Source organism: Paralichthys olivaceus, chromosome 3 (assembly GCF_024713975.1).
Source record: "Paralichthys olivaceus isolate ysfri-2021 chromosome 3, ASM2471397v2, whole genome shotgun sequence".
NCBI lineage: Eukaryota > Metazoa > Chordata > Actinopteri > Pleuronectiformes > Paralichthyidae > Paralichthys > Paralichthys olivaceus.
Genome location: NC_091095.1, coordinates 6,933,203 through 6,955,891, shown reverse-complemented (window position 1 = coordinate 6,955,891; position 22,689 = coordinate 6,933,203). Strand labels below are relative to the sequence as shown.

General features: G+C 39.8%; 1 protein-coding gene across 1 annotated transcript; it reads right to left on the bottom strand.

Moving 5' to 3' along the window:
* Positions 1-1,227: 1,227 nt before the first annotated feature.
* acsbg2 (acyl-CoA synthetase bubblegum family member 2) lies at positions 1,228-18,175 on the bottom strand. Its single transcript, XM_020098532.2, has 15 exons — positions 17,966-18,175; positions 13,147-13,276; positions 12,478-12,599; positions 10,904-11,175; positions 9,842-9,930; positions 8,205-8,325; positions 7,902-7,982; positions 7,638-7,787; positions 6,480-6,656; positions 5,682-5,860; positions 4,827-5,069; positions 4,497-4,714; positions 4,202-4,341; positions 3,399-3,645; positions 1,228-2,876 (listed from the first exon to the last, which is right to left on the bottom strand). Exons 1-15 carry the CDS (start codon positions 17,970-17,972, stop codon positions 2,758-2,760), a joined length of 2,295 nt encoding a protein of 764 aa, XP_019954091.1. The 5' UTR covers positions 17,973-18,175; the 3' UTR covers positions 1,228-2,757.
* Between the last annotated feature and the right edge of the window lie 4,514 nt (positions 18,176-22,689).

Here is a 22,689-nt window from a genome sequence, read left to right as displayed (position 1 = left end):
ATAAAGGTTTGATTTGTTTTTTTTTTACCTGGGGGGGGGGGGATCTGAACTGTGTCCATATATGTGGTTGAAGCTGCAAACAACTGGCAGAACAAATGAACTGGATGGCAGATGAACAATTTGGTATTTTTAAAAGTAAAGACTTGGCATAAATGCCACCATGTGGCCATTTGATGCAAGTTGTTAACAAGGACAACACATGTTATTTTAATGTTATTTTTTATTTTGAAATCATATTAATAAAGTCATTAAGTACTGTTTCCCCAGCGTCATCCCATCATTTGACCGCTGCGTGACCCGGTCATGGCTGCGTGTGAAGGGTTCGTGGAAAGTTCATGTGACGGTCATTGCGGGGTGGGGGGTGAAAAGGACAAGAAGTGGTCCGAGCAATAACCTTCATGATGCATTGACCATCTATCGAGGAAATGTCACTACAGGGAGGGACGTTATTGGCAAAGGACGATCAATAAATTGAATTTGACTGCACAGAAAACATGCAGGTCTTTTCTTAAAGTGGACATTTTGACATGTCAAAGAAGGATAATGGTGACGATAATAAAATCCATTTAGCTGCTGAAGTTTTACCAGTGGTGGAATAAGTACGACTTCACTGAGGCCACAGATAATCACTTGTTAATCACAATAAATCACTGTTATAGTTGAAATTCACTGTTTTCAAGTTTTGACGTGTGAATATTTTTGTAAAGTTAAATCTTTAAAAGTGAATATTTCCTTACTTGTCTCTGAATGGAGAAAAAAATGTGTTTTACATTGTTGGTCAGACAAAACATGGGATATGTTTCATTGGGCTTCGGAAAACTAGTATATATTTTAAACAATTTTATAAAATTGTATTGGTAAATTTATCAATGAACTAAGAAAGTGATAAAGATATTTATTAAAAATAAAAAGAGGCAGCCTCGATATAAACTGTCCATATTACTCACTCCTTGTTTAATGCCAGCCTTTCCTACTTTTCCAAACATTTCGTTTTTTTGTGAAATCTTGACGAGAAGTGATAAACCTCAAATTTAAATACACTAAAAAACAAGATACTTTCCTTATTTTACTTTTTAACATTTCAAACTACTGTCTATCAATTCTGATTTGTTTTAATTGCTGTCTTGTAAAGCACCTTGTTATGGATTTTCATATGTGATTATCATTTTTGTTATTATTACAATTCACATTAAACAGGTTGTCAGACACTCAAAAAGCAGAAACTCCTCAGCATAATCAAAGTTTATTTTATAAGTGATCACACAAACATTCACATTTCTGTCGACCGTGTACACAAACGGCTCCGTGTCGCTGTTCTCCTACAGTGTCACACACGTCTTCATCGTTCACCCCTGATATTTCTAACAAAGGTTCAGGTGGATCCAGTTCTCTTCTGTCTGGGCTCGTGTGGTCTCTCGCTGAACGACACAGCTCTTAATAATCAGAGGGTTTTACATTAACGCCAGTCCTTTGGTTATTTTTCTATTATAACAAACCTTAATTACACACCCATGTTCATTAAGCTAAAAGACAGTAAGAAACTCACTCACCCAGAGGAACTGAATCACCGTCATTCCCTCGTTTAGAACTTTATACACACGCCGATGTTTCTCGACATTTACCCTGAACTTTTAATTGCTTTGAGCGAAACATTACATCCACACTCGCCTTCATTATAAACCATCAGACTGCTACAAATACCTGTAATATACTTAGATAGAATTACTTCATATACACAAATCAGAGATGTGGTCAGGGTGTTAAAACCTGGAGCGTTTGGACATTTATATATCTGATGCATTGAGTATTAGAACAGACCAATAAGGGCAGTAAATGATGCACGGTGTTTATTCATCTATTTCCAATAAACCTAAAGTCAACTCAATCAAATCTACATTTCTGTACATCTTTAACTTGTTACGGTTTATCAGAGCTCAAGTGCAAAAACCAGAGGAAAAGAAACCAAGTAGAAAAATGAAATAAATAGTAAATGTAGGCGATGAAGGCAAGAAGGTATTTACAATCAAACAAAATCCAAACAAAAAGAAAGTTGACACACAAACACACTTCGACTGGACCAGGCAGCAAGTAAGCTGTAATGATTCAGTTTGACTCCACAGTTGCGATAAGAAAAATATATATGGCTTAAATGACATTTTACAGCATGAAAAAGAATGTGGATGCTGAGTTGTCAGATTGCAATTAATGTCTACAACTGCAGGAAACCTCTTTGACCTCACAAACAAATTAAATGCTGATTTCCTGGAAACCCAGGTGAACAAAGACAGAGGAAAAACCACTTAGTGAACAGGCTGTAAACATTTTGATTTGATTGTTGAATTTTAACATTTTCTAGAAATGTTCCTTCATTTGAAGCAGGTTTTGTTTTGGCCCGTGTAAACTTTGGCAAACTGAAAAATAAATAAAACACGTTTTTTTTTTTTTTTCCTTTTCAAGTATCAGAGCACCGTAAACTCTTCCTATAAACAGCTGCTGCCACTTCATCTATCGGATTTCACTGCTCATCATTAAATCAAATAAATAGTTGAATTCAGCTTATTGAACCTTCAAAAAAAAAAGATAAAGCTCTTTTAAAATGGCTTCTTCTTACTTCTCTTTGTACAACACCCACAAATGTAAACCAAGCAGAACTTAAGGCATTTGCACAAGAGAAAAACGAACAAACAAAGATGGCGAGAAGTTGTGTGGATGAGGTGGAGTGTGTCTGCGTGTCTCCTTGCAGGCGGAGGAGCGACTCTACTTGGGCGGCAGGGGGTTGCTGGGAGTCGTCGGAGTCACCAGCTCCTTGTAAAAGTTCTCGATCTGCTCCTTGTACATCTTCGCCACCACCGGGCGCTTCAGCTTCATGGTCGGACCTGTGGAGCAAACGTTTCATGTTGTTTAACACTTGATCTTTGTGTGTCGTTCTGGGTTCCTACAGGTTTCAACTTACAGGTCCAGTGTGTAAGATTTAGGTGAAAGGGCAAAAATTGAATTTAAAATAATCCTTTTGATGTTTTCACTCGTGTGTTTCATCTAAATTGCAGAAATGATTGTTTTATTTACCCTAGAATGGCTCCTTTATATTTAAATACTTTATAGACTGGACAAACTTAACACTTGTAGAGTTTTCATGACGACTGAAGGCTGCCACAGGTTCTCTGTCATGTTTGGTACATCAGATATGAAGGAATATCAAAGTCCTAGAATCACTTCAACTTCCCTATAATTAAAGATTAGGTAAAGTAGCTGAGGAACATCATGCTATGTTAAATTTTTGTAGTTTAATTACAGTGTGCTAATATCTGTATCGCTGAGAAAAACTACAACACACAGAGACATGACAAACTCATTTTAAAGTGGTCTCAACATAATAAGACTTGTTTCGTCCCACTCACCCAGCTCTCCTCCAGGGAGGGAGAAGTCACGATCCAGAATGATCCACTTCTGGATGCGCTGAGCGTTGGAGGTGGCCTTCTCGTTGACGCTGTTGATCCCCTCCTGGATGGCGGTGTGGATCGCCCGGTCTCGGCCGCCTGCGACCTCAGAGACTCGCGTGGCCTCGCTGCCCAGGTTCCTGCAGAACTCCAGGGCCTCTGATGACAGCTCGTCCTCTGGATCACCTGTTTCAGCGTTCACCTTGCACTGGAGGGACAAACAACAAGGTTTATTTTTAAATCAAATAACATTTTTGTTAATATTATCATATTTTGTGCCATTTCAAGTGTTCAAATTATAGATTTTGTTTTTGGATGAAAGCTGAATTTCCATGTCACTATAGTCAAAGCCCACTAGATGGCAGTGTCTGAACATCTACACAAAACAGCACGTTGCTTTTTTCCCCCTGAAATCTCCTTCAGCAAGTATAAAAGTCCTGAAGTTCACAAGTAAAATAAACTTCACCTCCTCCTCTTCTAATCAGGTGCAATGTAACGCAGGGTTTATCTTTATAAAACACTTCAACTCAGGGAAATTTAAAGGGCTCCACATAAGATATTAAATGCATCATGATAAATTTTAAATCAGCGTCAGACAACACAAAAAGAAACAATCAGAAAGAAATTTAAGAGCTCAAGAGAATTTAAATGTAGTTACTGCCTCCTACTTAACCTCTACTGCCGTCTACTTAACCTCCCTCCTGGATTAAAGTGGACAAACAGTAATGTGGTCTGACCAGGTCCAGGTGTCAGTTTCAGTTTACCTTAATGGTGAGCAGCATGGACAGAAACTTCCTCTTGTCTCCGATCAGCATGGCGTTGCTGATCAGCGGCACAGCACTTTTTATCGCATCCTCGATGGGAATGGGAGGGATGTTCTCGCCTCCTGCTGTGATGATCAGCTCTAAAAATCAAACAGAGAAAAACAGGCAGGTTTTAAATGATGATCACAAATAAAGAAACGTGTCCTTCTAAAAAGAGAGAATCTAAACAGATGAAGCAGAAGTCTTGCCCTGTAATCTGGTACAAATTCACCTGACTTCGATATAAAACAAGTACCTTTAATTCTTCCGGTGATGAAGAGGAATCCGTTCTTGTCAATTTTGCCCAGGTCACCTGAGTGCAGCCAGCCCTCTGCATCCAGAGCCTCCTCTGTCTCCTTGGGCTTGTTGAGGTAACCCATGAAGACGTGGCGACCCCAGAAGCAGATCTCCGTATTTCCCTCCTCGTCTATTTTGTGCAGTTTCGTCTTGGCCCCTGGTATCTCTTTGCCACAGCTGTGGGACAGAAACGTCGTTCGGTGTTTGGTCACATTACTCAAGCAGTGTTCTTGAACTGCATCTGATTCTGTGTCTAACTTTTCCTATCGCGTGAAAAGGAAAAATGTACCTGGTAAGCTTGAAGGCTTCGGGGAGGGAGATGGTGTGAGGTCCGGTGCTCTCGCTCATGCCGTACAGCTCGTACAGAGGGATATCCAGACTGAGGAAGAACTCCAGCGTGTCTTTGGTGATGGGTGCGGCGCCCGTGTAACACTTGGTGCAGCGGTCCAAGCCCAGGGCCTTGCGCACCTTTTTGAACACAAACTTTTTGGCTATGTGGTAGCTGACCGGTGCACGGCCGACTGCTCCGTTTCTGAAGAGACACAAAGGGTTTGAGTGTCAGATATATAAAAGAGAGAATGAATGAGATGCACTATATCAGACACCCATTGTAAATCTCTCTGTATGCCTACAAACCCAAAAATCACATGAAAGCACTTAACGAGAAATGTACAGTCTACAAACTGGTGGTTTCATGTAAAAAGGTAAGAATGTTCTAGAAACCTTTCTCATTATTTCCCCCAAAAGCTGTATTTTCTTTTTTGAATTTGGATTCAAGATTTGAATGAAATTAATCAAAGAAAATGTTGTGTTGTATGTAATAAACATTAAGAATTGCATGCTTCTACTTTTGAGTTGCTTTGGAAGATTAACAAATAAAACACTCCATGCTGGAAAACCCATTTTCAAACACTTGTCAATAATATTGACATGATTAACTCAGTATTTCATTTTTGTCAGTTTTCCTTTTAACATTTCACAGAAGAAATCCTTTCTATGATGCGTTAGGTGGAAAATACAGGAACTATAAATATAACATTAACAAAAACATTAAGTTCCAGTAAAAAGAAAGGAACAGGAACTCCCCGTCCTTGTGGACATGACTCCATATAAATACAGCTGTACTTTATCAACATGCACGTACTGGTACTTGGTGAGGTTGGTCTGCAGACCAACACCTTTGGCCCACACCGCCACTTTCCTGCGCAGAGTCGACGACTTTGCTGAGACAGATTTCATCTTCTCTTGCATCTTTTCCCAGACGCGAGGGACGCCCATGAAGGCTGTGGGACGCACCTCCTTCAAGGTCTCTACCAGAGAGCCCTGATGACAACAAGAAAAAATTCTATTTAAAGCTGCCACCACAACAAAACATTGACATCTCAGAGAGATATTACATGAACATATGTTTGAACAGAAACAATGGAGCCTTTTCAATTTGTCTAACATGTTCATATGTGTCTCCCCTCCGGATGCCACATTAACTGGAAAACGTGATAATCGGCCTCTAATCACCAACAACAACAAACTTATACGCTCCCATACATTTTAATGAGCGTGAAGGAGTGCTGATGATGATTAAAAGAAAGAAAGCCTAAGAAAAAAAACACCCCTGCGCAGCAGCAGTTCAGAAAACCAAACGTGTTTTTACGTCAGAAGGAAAATCTTGTAATTCCAATGAAAGAACACGTGAAGGAGGGTGAATAAGGATCCTGGGAAAGATCCTAAAAACTCCAATGATCCGATGCTGGGTCACAACGTCACCAAACTGATGATTTGATGAAGAGAACTCTCACTTTGTCAGTGCAAATTCAATTACTGCATTATTGAGGTGTTTATAACTTTTAATCCTCACTATTTACAAACTGGAGAATATTAGAAACTCCTGAATGTTATGTATCCATGTTGTTGTTGTTCACCATGTACAAATGCTGCCTCTCACCTTAAGGGCATCTGGCTGAGCGAAGTGCGTCAGCCCTCCGACCCTCATGGTGACCCAGATGTCCACCATCTGAGCCGCGATGTGGCTGAGCGGCAGGTAGCTGACCACCACCTCCTGAGTGTGCGTGGCGTCCTTCAGGCCCACGTGACGGATGGTGGAGAGTGCGGTCCATGTCAACTGGTGGGAGACGAGAAGAAAGCGGTAAATACACTGGGTTTGATGTGTGACAGGTCACATGTTCTCATCAGCACAGAAACAAAAGGTTGATGTACAGTATGGTGGACACTGTGGTTTATAATGTGTATAACACAGAGTTCTCTATGGAATGAAAACAGGGGCATGAAAACCAGTTTCTACTGATGCATCAGCTGAACAAGCAGTGATGGAAGATGTATTCAGATTACTAAGTAAAGTACCAATAGCTACATTATTGCAGAAATACACTATTACAAGGAAAAGTCTGGCATTTTTAAATCCTACTAAAGGCAAATTAAAGATGCATTATCAGCTAAATGTATTTAAAAAGTAAAATTATTCAATACATTAGTTTCCTGTAACTCATATATTATTATGTATGATTAGATATTAGAGTAATACCTATGCATCAATGAATTGTACTGTTGTAAAATGTGAGATAAAGCTGATTAACTACTTCATATACAGTCGGTTAGTTTGGTTTATTTCAGTGTTTCCAAACCAGGGAGAAAGAAAATACTAATTTCTGATATCTTTTTGGGACTTCTCTTAAATGTTCATTTTGAACCTTAAATTAAATTTTACTAGGTGATTTGTTTAAAGAAGAAACCTCCCTGTAACTCATGGACAGCTGAAATGTGAGAAATCCCTACACATGCCACATCTAGAAAGTATAATATTTCTCTCTTAAGTGCAGTGGAGTCAAAGTAAAGCGTAAAATAGGCTTGAGTAAATCTACGTTGGTTTTTTATGTGTGAAGTGAGCATTGGTCTAATGGTAAAGTCGTTTTCAGTCCTTAAGGTATTTTCTGATCAATAGCAACATTAAAAAACTGCCTAACCGGCAGTTTAATATATTGAATAGTGTATGTCCACCTGCTGCGTCTGCACTTTTCTCTGGATCTCTGGACCCAAGCAGTATCTACAGAGGTAAGAAAAAACCCAATTGGCCCGTTTAACTTACATTGTCATGGCTCAGCATGACTCCTTTGGGTGTGCCTGTGGTTCCTGAGGTGTAGATGAGCGTGCAGCATTGGTTCGGCTTCTGGCTGGAGATGATCGCATCGAGGGGAGCATCGGGTTCATCGCGTCCCAGCTCCATGAACTCCTCCCACTGTGGTGCACAAAGGACGAAGCAAAACCGCTCGAATGATGCTTCTTGAACCAAAATCCTTTCCTAGCTTGGTCTCGCCATTGATAGAGTGTAATCACTGTGTTCTCTACTCACTGTGTACAGATTTGGTCTCTTCTCTTTGAGTGCCTCTTTGTACTGGACAATGGCTTTCAAGTGAGGAAGCTGGTCTTCAACCTGTCAACAAACAATAAAGAATGTAATCTTAGAGCGTACTGCCAGGGATTAATCAACAAGACGAATTGTGTCTGTCTATAAATATTTATTATCATCTTGTTCAAAAAACAAAGCTGGAGGAGCAACATAGAAAACTAAAACTAACTTCTGTATTCTGTAAAACATTATTCACATGTACGGGCATCTCATCAATTTGCCTGTGACGACAGTATTTCGTTTTACCTGGAGGATCTTCTGCAACTGTTTGTGGTTCTCCACCACAATAACATTGGCCTTGCAGTTGTCTGCTACGTACTGACATGCCTCGGGGCTGTTGGTGGTATAGATGCCCACAGCAAACCCACTGCAACAGATAACAGAGTCAAAAGTTCAAATTAACCATTTCTCTTTCACTATTCCAGTGTTTGATTAAATCTGCAGAACAGTGAGAGCCAGTGTCAATCAGCCACCTCCATCATACGTGCTCTCGAATATCTAAAATAGAGTTTTACGTCCACTGAGGACGGGGTATGGATTTCCAGAAAACCTTTTTGAAAGGATTGGACATGGACCAAGGAAGAAATGATTTAACTTTGGCATGGATTTGGAAAAAGGAGTGTGCGAACTATGGTAGAGCTTGATTGGGTTTAAGAGGAATGTTGGGCCTGAGCCGAGGTATGTGCTCTACTGAGTGCCACTGTGGTTGTTTCAATTACCCCTCCATTGACAGGAGACTTTAGGAGAACAGATGCTCAGAGACTTGGTAAAACAGGTAGAGTCAGTCCTTCATATTGTTTCCCTTTTTCTAGTTTCTCATTCCTTGTAATGATGCAACAACAGAAACTACTCGACCTTGCATCAACTTCTCATGGGAAGTGAGACGAGCAAGAACCGATTCAGTTTTGCTTTTGCTTCCCAGAAACTGCAGCAAATGTGAGCGTGTTAGGGAGTTCATCAAAGTTGAATTGGACCACGGTACGAGAGTAAGTCAAACTCAATAGGCTCATCAGGACCAGTTTGACAAGCTGACAGTGGTTTGAAAAACATTCTGATTGTCATGCGTCAGAAGGTGTGAGCCTCCACAGAATCCACACACAGTATCAATGTGTGTGTTCCAGTTCCACGAGGAGTTTCACCAGAGTGATGGTCGTCTGTCTGACTAAAGTATTTGGGATTCTGGTTTCTCAGATGGACTTGTTTTATGGTCACTTAAGCTCGGTGAATGAAGCAGTGCTTACGATTGATTTCCGCTGAGGCCAACTCAGAATATTCACACAATCACAAACACAGAGAGGCTTGTGATCAGTGCACTGTTTAAGCTTAAACCTCGACTTAGGTAAATAAGTAAAGTGGAAAGTACAGTTCTTGAGTGACGGCAAAAAGTGGCTTAGTTTCCTTGAGCTTAGTGAAGAAATAGAGTGGCGATCAATCAAAGAGGCTACATGTGAAACTAGATGACACTTAAGATTGTGTTCGTCTGTCGACCTCATATTTCAAGTCTTGGATTGCACCACTCAGACATGTGTATACACACACCCACAAACACACACACACAAACACACACAAATGTACAGCTGTCTTAGGACACTCATTGGCATAATGCATTCCCCAACCCCTAACCATCCAAACTAAAGGCCTAACCCTAACGTAAACTTAATTCTAACCCTAAAACCAACTCTTGACCCCAAAACAGTCCATTAAAGGAGGGTCACAAAGTGAGGACCGGCCCAAATGTCCTCACTTTGACAAAAATGTCCTCACTCTGTTGGTTACAGGCTGAAACCGGTCCTCACAAAGACAACTGTATACACACACACACACACGCACGCACAAAAAGCTCATCATTGACGACTACATAAACTCACAGAGATGAAACTCACCCTGCAAAAATGGCTCCAATGTCAGCAATGAACCACTCCGCCGAGTTGAATCCCAGGATGCCAACGCCATGGTAACGCTCCAAACCAAGCTAGAAAAAAAAAACCAGGAACATTTTTTCAGCATTGACAAAATAACACGTTTTTAAAAATACTCAACACTGGGATCCATTTCTCCTAATTTTCCCAGGAAATGTTTCTTTGATTGTTTTAAGTATATTTATATATTTTTGGAGACATTTTAGGCCACAGTATTCAGGGAAATATATAATGTACATATAGCTGATGTTTGTACAACACTAAATTTGAAGTTATAACCAAAAAATCAATCCCTTGCCTCATGAAACTGAGGTATTTTATAATACAATCACTGAAGTCAATCTATATAAGTTTGTTTTTATTCCAGAATCATTTGATCTGCTGATCTACGGAGTGATCAGAGCTTGTGTCCTCCAGCACGTTGCCACAGCAGCTGTTACTGTGTCAGCAGATACACAGGCAAACACACATGAGACAGTCCAACTGATACCGAGTTAAAAACAGTGAGCGTTTTAAATTTCTCAGGATTCACGGTTGGAATATAATATGAGACTTTGTTGATGTTTGCAAATGTGAAAACTCGAGAGGAGATTTTATTCTGACAACATGAACCTTCTGTAATGACCTTCTGGCTCCTGACGCGTAAAAGGTCACAAGTTCATTTGACAGAGTCGGGTTCTGAAAGGTTTGTACAGAGAGACACGTGTGAGTGAAAGTCAGTCTGTCTGTGTGTGTACGTGACACCGTCTCTGTGCTGACTAACTGTGGTGGGTTTCACAATAAACAATAAGCTCCTCTGTCCTGCATGAGGAGCTGCCTCACAGTCTGGCTGCACACTGAACTTCAGCCTGACGCCTTCACAAAGCACTGTGTAATGTCTGGACTGATGTGGAATCAAATCAGTAGCAGGACAAGAGAAGAGAGAGGAGAGAGTTTGCACTGCCAAAAACACTCCCCAGGACAAAAAAGGCCAAATATCCTTGGATCCTTTCATGAATACTAGATCACTGAATAAAAAGAATCTACCTTGAGGAAGCTCTTGGCAGCGATGCGGCAGGTCTGGTAGTAGTCTCTGTAGTTCAGGCTCTTCTTCTGCTCGCCCTCCTTCCAGCTCAGAGCCGTGTAGTCACCAAAATGCTCCACAGCGGAGGTGAACACCTGGTTGATGGTCAGTGGGGTCTCAGCAGCCAGTCCCGAGTCTCCCATCCTCAGCTTTACCTCTGCATCCCCCTGTGTGGTCGACAGGCCGAGCTCTGCTGCTGCTCGCACCGACAAGGAGGTTGGGCGCTGAGCGCTCACTGGAATATGTGATCAAAAAAATTTCAGAGAATTTAGCAATTGTTTGTTCAAAAGCTTTGGAGGCTTTTCACTCCTCTGCATCTGCTGGAGTCTCCTCATCACCGCCCGGATTTCAACAAACACTCTGCATTAGTCACATTAGAGAGGATGCCACCCCAGATTTGTCTTAAATTTGTAGTGTATAATTTATATGGCAGCCACTTCATTCCAGTGTCTGTTGAATTTGGATTTTGGGAGGACAATGTTGTCAGTGGTGTAAAGAATAGAACAAAACTTTTCATTTTATTTTAACTCATATCTGTAAATAGTAAAAACCGAGAAACTGATCTTGTAGGGGTCTCTTGATATTTTTTTCCAGAGCTTTATATAAAAGCTACAAAATAACCCGGGATCAATGAGCAGATGAGTCTAATCTGAGCCCTGACAGCAGATCCACAGTGTCCCAACAAAAGGTTGACTAGATATACTTCTAAAGTTCAACCACTCACCATAGTTGCTCACAAACCTTCTGATTGTCTGCAATGTTGTTTCTCTCCTTACCGTATCTCATTTCTGTGATGGCGCGATTACAAACATGAGTATCTTTGTCCAGAGTTAAGATAAAATTTGTAATAAATGGGAGAATTTTTGTCGAGTCTCAGTGTTCATGTGTTTTTAAAACCAGAAAGAAGGATGTGCCACTAACCAAACAGCCAGCAGGATGTTTGGATTATACGATGGGGTCATATTGTGGACAGAGTAATTAAATGATAGCGGATTTATGATGAAACACAAGAAGTTCATTATCAGTGCAGAGAGTTGTTAGGAGAGCAGAACAGTTGGTTGATGTTTTCTAATGGAAAACCAGCAGCAGACATGTGCGGTGGTATTTTAAGTTAAACCTATTTCACGTTGTGGTTCTATAAGTAGTCATATTCCAAGCTGAACTTTTTGTTAAGCGTTAACCAACATGACAGAATAAGTGTGATGTGTACTGGGACTTTTCTTTCAGTGACTGAGGTAGGAAGGAATGTCAAAGTGGAGTTTAAAGGCAGGAAAAGGAAAGTCGAGTTTGTTCTGCCAAAGAATGTAGAGTTGTTTCGCTTCTGTTTAGACAGTTTCCTCAGGAAGAACATGATCACTAGTGCTGACTTCAGCAACTAGAGCCAACAGAGACTTTATCTAATGTCAGATGTTACGGACATGAACGCTGGTGTTTCAACTTAACTATATTTCCTAACCAAGAAGCATAAGAGCCGTATTATTTCTCATCATAATTCTATTCTACATGTTCAGAATACTGAGTTTCCTTCAGCCCTCACCTGTTTGTGTGTTGGTGGCCTTTTTAGCAGGGACCTCTGTCATCTTAGTGCTGCTGGTGACGTCATTATGGGCACCAATCTCCTCGTCCCTGTCCCCTGTGGACTCTTCCTCTGAAGACTCACTAAAAAAATGTGGGGGGGGAACATGTCACTCAACAAAATTGGAAAATGAATCCCCCAAGGTTTCCTGCCATGTCCTCTGGAATTATCAGAGTAGGTAATAAGGGAAAAGTGTCTTTCACCACATTGTTAAACGTCCTCATCATTCTGACAGTTCATATTATTTCCTCAAGTTCAATGTAGATCTTGTAAGCACTCAAAAAAGTTTGAAAATAATGTTTTATATTGTTATAACATGAAATTTAAGCCTCATGGATAACGTGGAAAGCGTTATGGACAATTATTAGATGAGTTCAAAGAGCACTACAAATTAGCTATCAAGCTAAAAACCAGTGGTTCCCAATATTTTGGGCTCATGATCGCTTAAAGCAAAAAGAAAATCAACTTCAGTGCCATAATCCAATGTAGGTACATTTTCCTCTTCTTACTATGTTTAATTTGAATAATTTCTAGTTGAGCGAAGACGTAAAGTGTCCAATATCATACAAGGAAAAACAGCATTAATGTTTTGGGGTGTCAAGGAGGTTTTGCGCCTGTATGAGCACGTACTTGGTTGAATCTACAATTACGTCATCGAGAGAGGCGGCGCTGTCTCCTACGTCACAGGGCGACTTCAGGAAACTGTCAGCTCTGGGAGGCTCCATCGCCACAGCTTCGGTGGTGGGCTCACACGCGGTCACTGAAAGAAAAAGAGCAACAGGGTTCATTGGCTACTTTTGACGAGCGCATCATATCAGGAGCATTGTCAAGAAGAAAATAATGCATCAAGACATTTATTTGCGACCCCTGAAAATATCTGATGCTAAGTTAAGAAAAAGTAAAAAAAAAACAGGCTTATATCAGGTGGTGTCTATATGTGAACCTTCATGATGGGATACGGATGTAATATTGAAAGTTAGTAGTTTTATATAGAAAACTTGACACACTTTTAGAGTAAGATTCGAGCCTGGTGTGAGAAGAGAGAAAAGAGAGGATGGCTTTACTGGTCTAATTGTGAGACAGTAAGTTTCACCAGTGTGTGACAGCCAGCGGCTTGTAGTACTCACACCTGAGTGTTGTTGGCCACGGGTCACAGGACTTTTTTTTAGCATCCCTGTTACTGCTTCTTGAGCAGGTTTGAGTTTAAAATCAGTTATTTAGATATTTCTTTAGAATATGAGGGACTGTGCACACTTTGTTTCTCATGTTGCTTTTTATTATTATTATAGGCAAATTTGGATTTTCAAAATAAACCCCCCAGATGGTTACAGGATGTTCCCAGGGAGCTGGAAAAAGACTGGAGTTTTAAAATAAAAACCCCAAATACTTACAGAATGTTTTCAGAAGCAGAAGCTGGATGTTCAAAATAAAAGTACTGGATCATGATAAGACCTTACCAGGAAGCCTGATGGATGCTGGATTTTCTAAATAAAAGCCACCGATAGTTATATGCTGTACCTAAGAAGCCTGAAGGAGGCTGGATTTTGAAAGTTAAATCCCATGGATGGTGATAAGACCTTACAACATGGTTTCTCTCTCTGAAATTGTTACAGTCTCTCTGTCACCAACCTGGATGTCATGTGATCAAAATGCAGCTTTTGTACATGTCTTTCTCTCTCACTGTCTCACTCTCTCTCTCAGGGTCTCTCTTCTTCCTCTTAAATGAAATGTCTCTGGCGGGAGGACATTTCTAGTTAACCTTTACAGCTTACTTTATCAGCTGTTGAATACATATTGTGTTTGCCAATACTACAACTACTGTGTTGACAAAATTGGGTTGTGTGGCAACAGAGTGGGAAGTCGAGCTGGAGAAGTGGAACGTTTACAGATGAAAAAGCTTTTCTATGAATAGTGGACTGAATTTTATATCAATGCTTTGAAAACAAAAAACCTTTAAGAAAATGGTTCCAGAGCTCTATGCTGTTAAAATTGAAGGAGAGCCATGAGGATAAAGAAAAATGTATCTGACATCATATTTTTGGTACAAGAGCATAGAGATAAGGTAATATATTACAGATTTATTCCTGTTACCAAGCAAACGACAATGATCAATGATGATAATGAACAGTCGACTGGATAGAAGTGTGTTTTTCCTTCCTCATATGTTGTTTGCACAGACTGTTATAAACAGGTCAAAGCCACAGATACGATGCAGTTAAATGAAACGTCCTGTTACCTTGAATACAATTGGCCTCCTGCAAAGCCTCCTTAGCGATAAACCATCATCATAGGAACCATCACCATAATTGACCACCATCAAACCCACACTTCCATGACACTCTCTCGCACCCCCTCTCATTTCAGCCTCTGTTGTTGCCTGCAACCTTCTCTTTGGTGAATCGCAGGTCTGGCCTGTTTATTTAAGGGGGCTGAAAACACATACCAGCAGCTTCGTCTGCCTATTGTAGCAGCAGCATATCATGTCCCGCATGTCAGGGGACAATCGGACAAGTAAAAAGAAACAGGCTCCAGAGAGGTCAGAGAGCAGGAACGAAAAAATGTTCACATCATGCTTTAGAGTTTGACCTGTGTTTACTGAAAAACATTCCAATATAATTACAAAAACAGGTTAAATGGACTATGCCATGTGTCTTTAAAGTGGCAGGGATGGAATTACAAGCATTCCTGACATTCTGGACCCTTGGGAATCAGCAGTGATCCTCTAAGAGCACACCCCAATCCATCGTCACTGCTGTAAAAGAAAATCAATTCTTCTTTGGTCATGTGGCGAGCAGCCAGCTGACCCTGAGGAGGCTTCAGCTCGTTGCTGATTACAACAGAGGCCTGAGAGGTCTCTTGGCTGAGAAGACAGATGTCACAGAGTGATCTCAGCGCTGCTCACATGGACACGCTGCCATTTTATTTTGCCTCATCTTTCCAATACAGCTGCAGATTCCTCAGTCAGACAGCTGTTGGTGGATTTCGTTTCACAAATAGTATTACATGGAAGAAGAGTTGAGGGTGAAGGGAGGGGGGGCAAATCTGGTACTAACCGGGGTCTGATGGGGGAGACATAAAACATTCCCCCTCCTTCACCTCCTTTGGGCTGTGTCATTGTTTTGGTCTCGGGATGGTGAGGAGTGTGTGGGGCGTGACGCTGAGCCTGAGAAAAGGTTCAGTCACTCGTTCGCTCCAAGGATGTGGACGCTCTTCGACATAAGACTATAAAAAGCCTTGAGGCTATTTCTTGTCTGCCCCATTTTCACTTCGTCTCATCTTCCTTACAAACAGTGTCCATTTTGTTTCAATAAGCAAACATCACATGAATCCATCACGTTTAGTTCTAAAATAAAAGGCTTGAGATGCACACCACTGATTTAGCTCTTGTGAGGCAACCCCCTACTTCTCGTCAGACAGTGACGAATGCCTTGTAATATAAATCGTTGGTCATTGAGTCTTAGTATTCACCCACCGCCTAAAAATAACATGTATGGCAGGTAAACTATTACTTTCAGATTCACTTTTTTCCGATGCTGATATCACTCATAGGCTATAATTGTGGGCTTTCCCCCTTATAGCTGAACAACTGAAAGCAGTTCTTGGGAGTAGGGGCATATCAAACAATTATTTTCATTAACCAACTAATTCTTTTTGCAGATAATCAATATTAGTTCTGTCTATAAAATGTGAGAAATTGTAATCCTATATGATTGACTGATGGATTAATTGACCGGTTGTTACAGCTCTGTGGAGCTACATCCAAAGATTATTTCATTAAATAAAGGTTCAGTGTGTAGGATTTAGATTTACATATAGTGTGAAGTTGCATGTTGCATGTTGCAGCTGATACCCCTCACCTCCCCCACCTTCCAAGCATCAAGGGGAACCTAATAGTAGTCTCCAATTCAAAAGGTGTTTAGTTTGTCCAGTTTGGACTACTGTAAAAAACATGGCAGCCTCCGAAGAGACGACCCGCTCCCAATGTAAATATAAAGGGCTCATTCTAGGGGGAAAGAAAACAACAATTTGTGCTATTTAGGTGGTAAACATCACTAGGATTAAATTTCTGCCAATAGATCCCTTTCACCGAAATCTTACACACTCGACCTTTAATTATTCAGCCATTGAAATGTCAAAATCAATCAAGTTCCCATGACAACTCCCCAAAGTGAAAGGTGATTTTGTCTCACTCCATTTGATCATAAGTAAAAAAACACGAGACATTCAGATTAAAAACAATATGACACGGAATAGGAGCAATTCTCTCATTTCAGAAACTGGACGCAGAGAATATTTGGATTTTTTCCACAATTATTGCTTGAAAAATGACAGTAAAAAGACAGGACACGTTGTTTGCACCTTTCCTTGTCTGTTTTCATTAGTCTACCTTGTAATGTTGCCACACAACTAGTGCCAAGGATGATTTATCTGAAGGACTCAACAGCACTGCGCAAACTGACATCACTATTGCATTCATGCAAACGGGAGAGGATTATGAAAGTGGAGCAGAGTTGGGCATAGCAACAGCTGTTCCATTGAGAAAGGGTAACGGTTGGAAACAAGACACTTAAAACCTACTTATGCTTCACTGTTGATTAATATTGAAGGAGACAAATGTGTCTTCATCACAGGGGAATGATCACAACGCTAGACAGAAAGAAAATGCTGTGGGGACTCTCCCCAAAACAACAGCACCTTAATCCTCTGTTTAAACTGAACACACATAACCCCACCCTCTGCTTTCAGTTCTCACTATTCTCTTTCTCTTCACGTCCAAAGCAACAACCTGCTCCACTTGACTGCTCCTGCGTAACATTTTCACCCAAAACCAAGTGAGATCCCCTGAATTTCCATCATTCTACCAATCAACCGATCCTCTGCATGATCCCTATAGTCGGCAGCCCCATCACCCAGTGGAGCAGATTACTGGGTGTCCCCCTCAGCATCCTCACTGTGCAGATACAGCACATTTCACACTTTTCACCAAATTTTAAACATTTTTCAGTCAATTCAGCTCTTTAAAACCAGACCAAGGGGTTTTAAAGCGTCTGTGTAACATGAGATGACATCTGGCAAATTCAGCATCTGTTGGAGGGATGGGTTCCACCCAAGACACCGGCTGACTAAGCCTTTACATTACAAACATCACACAATCTGTTGAGATAAACTCAACCATCGTTCAAAATCTTAGCTCACAGCTGAACGAACCATCACGAGGCTGAAGAATTGAGGACAAATCTACATCGGGGAGTTGTTGAGTCAAACGGTAACCTTGGAAATCAGACTATGGGATCAACACCAGAGGATATAACTGATATTAATTCATATACAATCGCACCAACATACGCTTGGAGGTATTCAGGGATCCTTACTGTACGTGATCCAAGAGAAGGTTACATGAATTGCATCTGGAAACAGAAAGAATATAAAATGGAGGTGAAGTACTCACACTTCATCGTTGCCTGGGCGCTTTTTCTTTAATTCTCGGGATCGTTTTCTCTCGTCCACTTCTCTCGTGTGTCTGTTTGACGTTGTGTCTTCAGTTTGAACTCACACACACACACACACACACACTCACACACTCACTCACACACACACACACCCTCTGTGTGTGTGTAGATCTACTACTCCGGATGTGTGTCATTCATTTTCACACAGCGGCCGGCTCGCTTAGCCCCGCCCCCTCAAAAACCCCACCCAGACGTCCTCCCTCCTCCCCGCGCAGCCCCCCGGAGACACCTGATTGGCTGAAATCGCTCACACCACAAGACTCATCTTCCATATAAGGGAGTGAAGGTCGATTGCGGAAGTGGCTCTGACGGAGTCCCTCGCGCTGCTCGGCTCATTCTTCGGATCGGTCGAAGATAGTCGAGTATTTCGAGTTTTCGAGTTTTGATCGTTACGCACCTTTGAAGTTGAAGAGTGATAAAGACACGAAACAATACTGACATGCTGTGTTGGTGTCAGACAGAAGAGATCATTACCCAACTGCACCAAGATAAAGATAGATAGATAGATGGATAGATAGATAGATAGATAGATGGATAGATAGATAGATAGATAGATGGATAGATATATAGATAGATAGATAGATAGATAGATAGATGGATAGATAGATAGATAGATAGATGGATGGATATATTAGATTAGATATACTTTATTCATCCCACAACGGGGAAATGTACTTGTTACAGCAGCAGAGAGAAAGTGTAGTATACACTACAGAAATTAAAATGGAAAAGGCAATAACACAAAAAAACAGACAGAAATTTCTGTAACCTACACAGTAAAAAAGAAAACAATCGACCTGCAAACAGACAATGTGAAAAAAGGTACTGAGGATAAAAGAGTGGCATGATATAAAAAGTATTGTAATGTAAAGTATATAAGTAATATTGCAAGTAAGTGACCATGATATAAATAATATTGCCAAAGTAAGTGACCATGATATAAATAAAATTGCCAAAGTAAGTGACCATGATATAAATAAAATTGCAAAAAGTGACCATGACATGGATAATACAGCAAGGCATAAATGAAATAAAATGAAATAAGAAAATATTGCAATGTAAAGTGACCATGATATAAGTACTATGGTAAGGTAAGTCAGACATTGTAAGTGGTAAATGTAAATATTAAAAATATCAGAAATATAAGAAATGTAAATGCAGATAAATAAAAATAAAAATACAGCCATGGTGAGTAGTAGTAGGTCGAGACATGAACAGGAAACTACAACATTATCAGGTGGATAGATGGGTAGATGGGTAGATAGATAGATAGATGGATGGATAGATGGATTGATAGATAGATAGATGGATGGATGGATGGATAGATAGATAGATAGATAGATAGATAGATAGATAGATAGATAGATAGATAGATAGATAGATAGATGGATGGATACATAACAGTAACAAAAGGTCAATGAGTCAAGAATAAGTGCACTGCAGTGAGATGGAAGTTGAGCCACCAGAACTCAAGCTGTCACGGTAAAGAAGTATGTGCTAATGGATATGTTGACGATGCAAATATTTGAAGTACAAGGTGATTGACAGACATGAGTTACTGAGGCAGAGTATTGAAGCCAAATATAAATGCAGATTTAAAGATGAATAACTTTACTTTAATAAAATATAAAGGCTGAGTAGGAAAAAGAAGATGAGAATAGTCAACCATGTTGGACTCCTGCGGTGAGGCAGTGAGAAACCAATGTAAATATGAGCTCTATCTCGCAAAGAACCAGTACAAAAGATTGCTACGGCAGAACCAGGAGACACACACACACACACACAGTCACAGATGATGCTAAAGCCCATCCCCCTACAGAGATACTCGTCTGCACGCGCACACACATGCACACACACACACACAGCTATTCTGACTGAGGTTACTATTGGACACGGTTTCTGAGGCAAGATTACAAGTGCAGCTGTGCTGGCTCAACTTTATGACTTTCCACTGGCTGAAATTATTCTTTTGTACTTTGCAAAGACGCCCATATCCTGTGACCTACATAATTAAAACAAATTTCACACCGATCTTACTTCTTCTTCATATCTACCGTAAGATTTAAGCCAGTGAGGCTGCAAAATAATAATTATTTTGTATTTGCAGGGTATTTTCCCAATATATTAGTTATTGCAGTTCATTTATACTGTTATATTTCAATTTCATGACACTTATACTTTACAATATCATGTACAATACTGTAGGTTTGCCTACATTTGTAGAGTATTCTTGCAGCATTTCTACTTGTAGTTCAGTGCTGCACTGAATACTTTGTATACACTGCAAAATAAAATCCTCATATAATTGATGCTGAAGCTCATGAAAAATACAAAAGTAATGCTGACTACATCACAGAAATATTAAAATATTAGAACAAGCTACTGCTGATAATCAGAGTTTCTTAAACGCTCATAACATTGTTTGCAAACTTTATTTCAGCCCAGTCAAGTGAAATTTAAGTTGTGCGCCAAATCACAAACAGCCTGACAAGCCCGTACTTCTAGTTCTTCTGAACAGGGACCTGATATACAGGGTGCAGACACAAAGACAGAAGCTCTGGAGAGGGAACAAATGCAGTAGGAACTTAAGCCATAAAAGAAAAAAACGTGGCTGTGTGCAAACATTGTAAATGTGTCCAACTATAAATATATATATATATATATATATATATATATATGTATATATATATATATATATATATATATGTATATGAAAGTCTCACTGGTGAATAACACATGAGGAAATGTCTTTTCTTCACACAGTGTCTGCTGCCACAACCGCTCTATAGGTCACGTAGTTCAAGTAGAGGAAACAGGAAGAGCACGCACATTTCCTACTAAATATAATTCTGAAATCAGCTTAAATTTCGCAGTTCCCTTCAACAGATCAACTGACTTAATACTTTTAAGCTCACAAGAAAATAAACAGCATTTTCTTCAATCAGAAAGTTCAGAGAAGAATATATCCACATATAATAGAGGATGGTGAGATAATTGTGCCTGTGATCATTTTTATGAATGTTGTTCCGTATGATCATATTCTTATTTTCATCCAGCTTAGCTCACATGTGTGCATAAGACCTCTCCAAATGTGTGCCATCCCTGCTTCTATAGAAAGATTCTTCTCAGCCAATTGCCACGAGAGATGAAATCGCATAGCCACCACACCACAACATCACATGACAGCCAGAGGCCGGCTGATCTGCTGTGCTCATGCGCACACGCTGAGCTGCTGCTGCAGAATGTGTTTAGTGCTGATGCATGCTGCACTGAGGTTACTGCCGTTCATTGACTTCTTCTCCTGTACCCTGCTCTCCTGAGGCGTGATGCAAAGCTGTACCTTTTGATGGAATATTGAGTTTAATCTATAAATTACATAATGTTTACACATGGCGTGTAACTAATTACACATTTGACTGAAATTTAAAAAGTAAATTATCTTTGGAGTTTGAGTATGATAGCACTGTTGTTTTAGGCAAATAGTAGAAAGGTGTACAATTCAAAGTGATTGGAAAAATATTCACATCATCCACTTAAACAAAATGAGTAATTTGTAGATATACTCCCTGATAAGTATCTGTTACTGTAGGAACTGTAGAAGTCTGTATGCGGTCATCAATTACTTTTCTGGCCAAAATAACAAAAGCCAATAAATGACATTAAGTGGACTTACCACTTAATGTCATTTATTGTCTGTCTGCATATTCAACATGAAATATGATTAAAAAGATGAATAAATATATATTAACATTATGAATAGAAAATGATTGTAATTTTCTATATTGACTTAAAAGAGGACCCTATAGTTGAGATGCAGGAGCTCACTGTGCTGATCTGCTGACAAGACTCAAACTAGTTTATGGGCTGAGCTCTGTCACAACTGCTGAAGCCACTTTCACTTTACATTCACCCATTAGATTCACTCAACTCAACCATTAACCTCATTAAACATTTTATAGTCAATTTATATTTTACCTAGTAAAATGGGTTGTCTGAAATCCTTAGGTGGTGTCATGTTCTGTCCAGAATCCAAAGATATTCGATTTAATCTAATCTAAGACAAGTAAAAGTGGATTTTTTTCACATTTGAGGAGCTATTCGTCTACATTGGTGTTTGTTGGTATTTTTGCTTCTTTTACTTTGTTTGAGTTAATTATTTACAGAATAACTGGTGAAAACATTTCCTGTTAGTTGATTAACAGCAGATACATCAAGTAAATTGTCTTATGGAAAAACAGAAGCATTTCAGTCAGTATTTTTTTTTTAAATATTTATTACTGTTACTACTAAAATATATATAATAAGTGATATGAGGCAGCAGTAATGAATGAAAAACAGCCAAGACCCACCAGAGTTGATGAATCAACAAAGAAAAACAAGATGTTGGCAGGAAATATTGTTTACACAGACTAAATCATCAATAAACATATATGAGCTACAACAATGTCATACCATTCCACAATATAAGGCCACGGTATATAATGACTATAAACACTCAATACAACTATCCACTCAACCCAAAGCCAGGAAAAAAATCAATCTTCATATATCTCTTGAAATAACTAATATATAATTATATGTTGGTTTTAACTAATACTCCCCCAGAAGAAAACAGGGGGACAAAAACTATCAAGATCTGGATCCACAATTTCCACAATTAAAA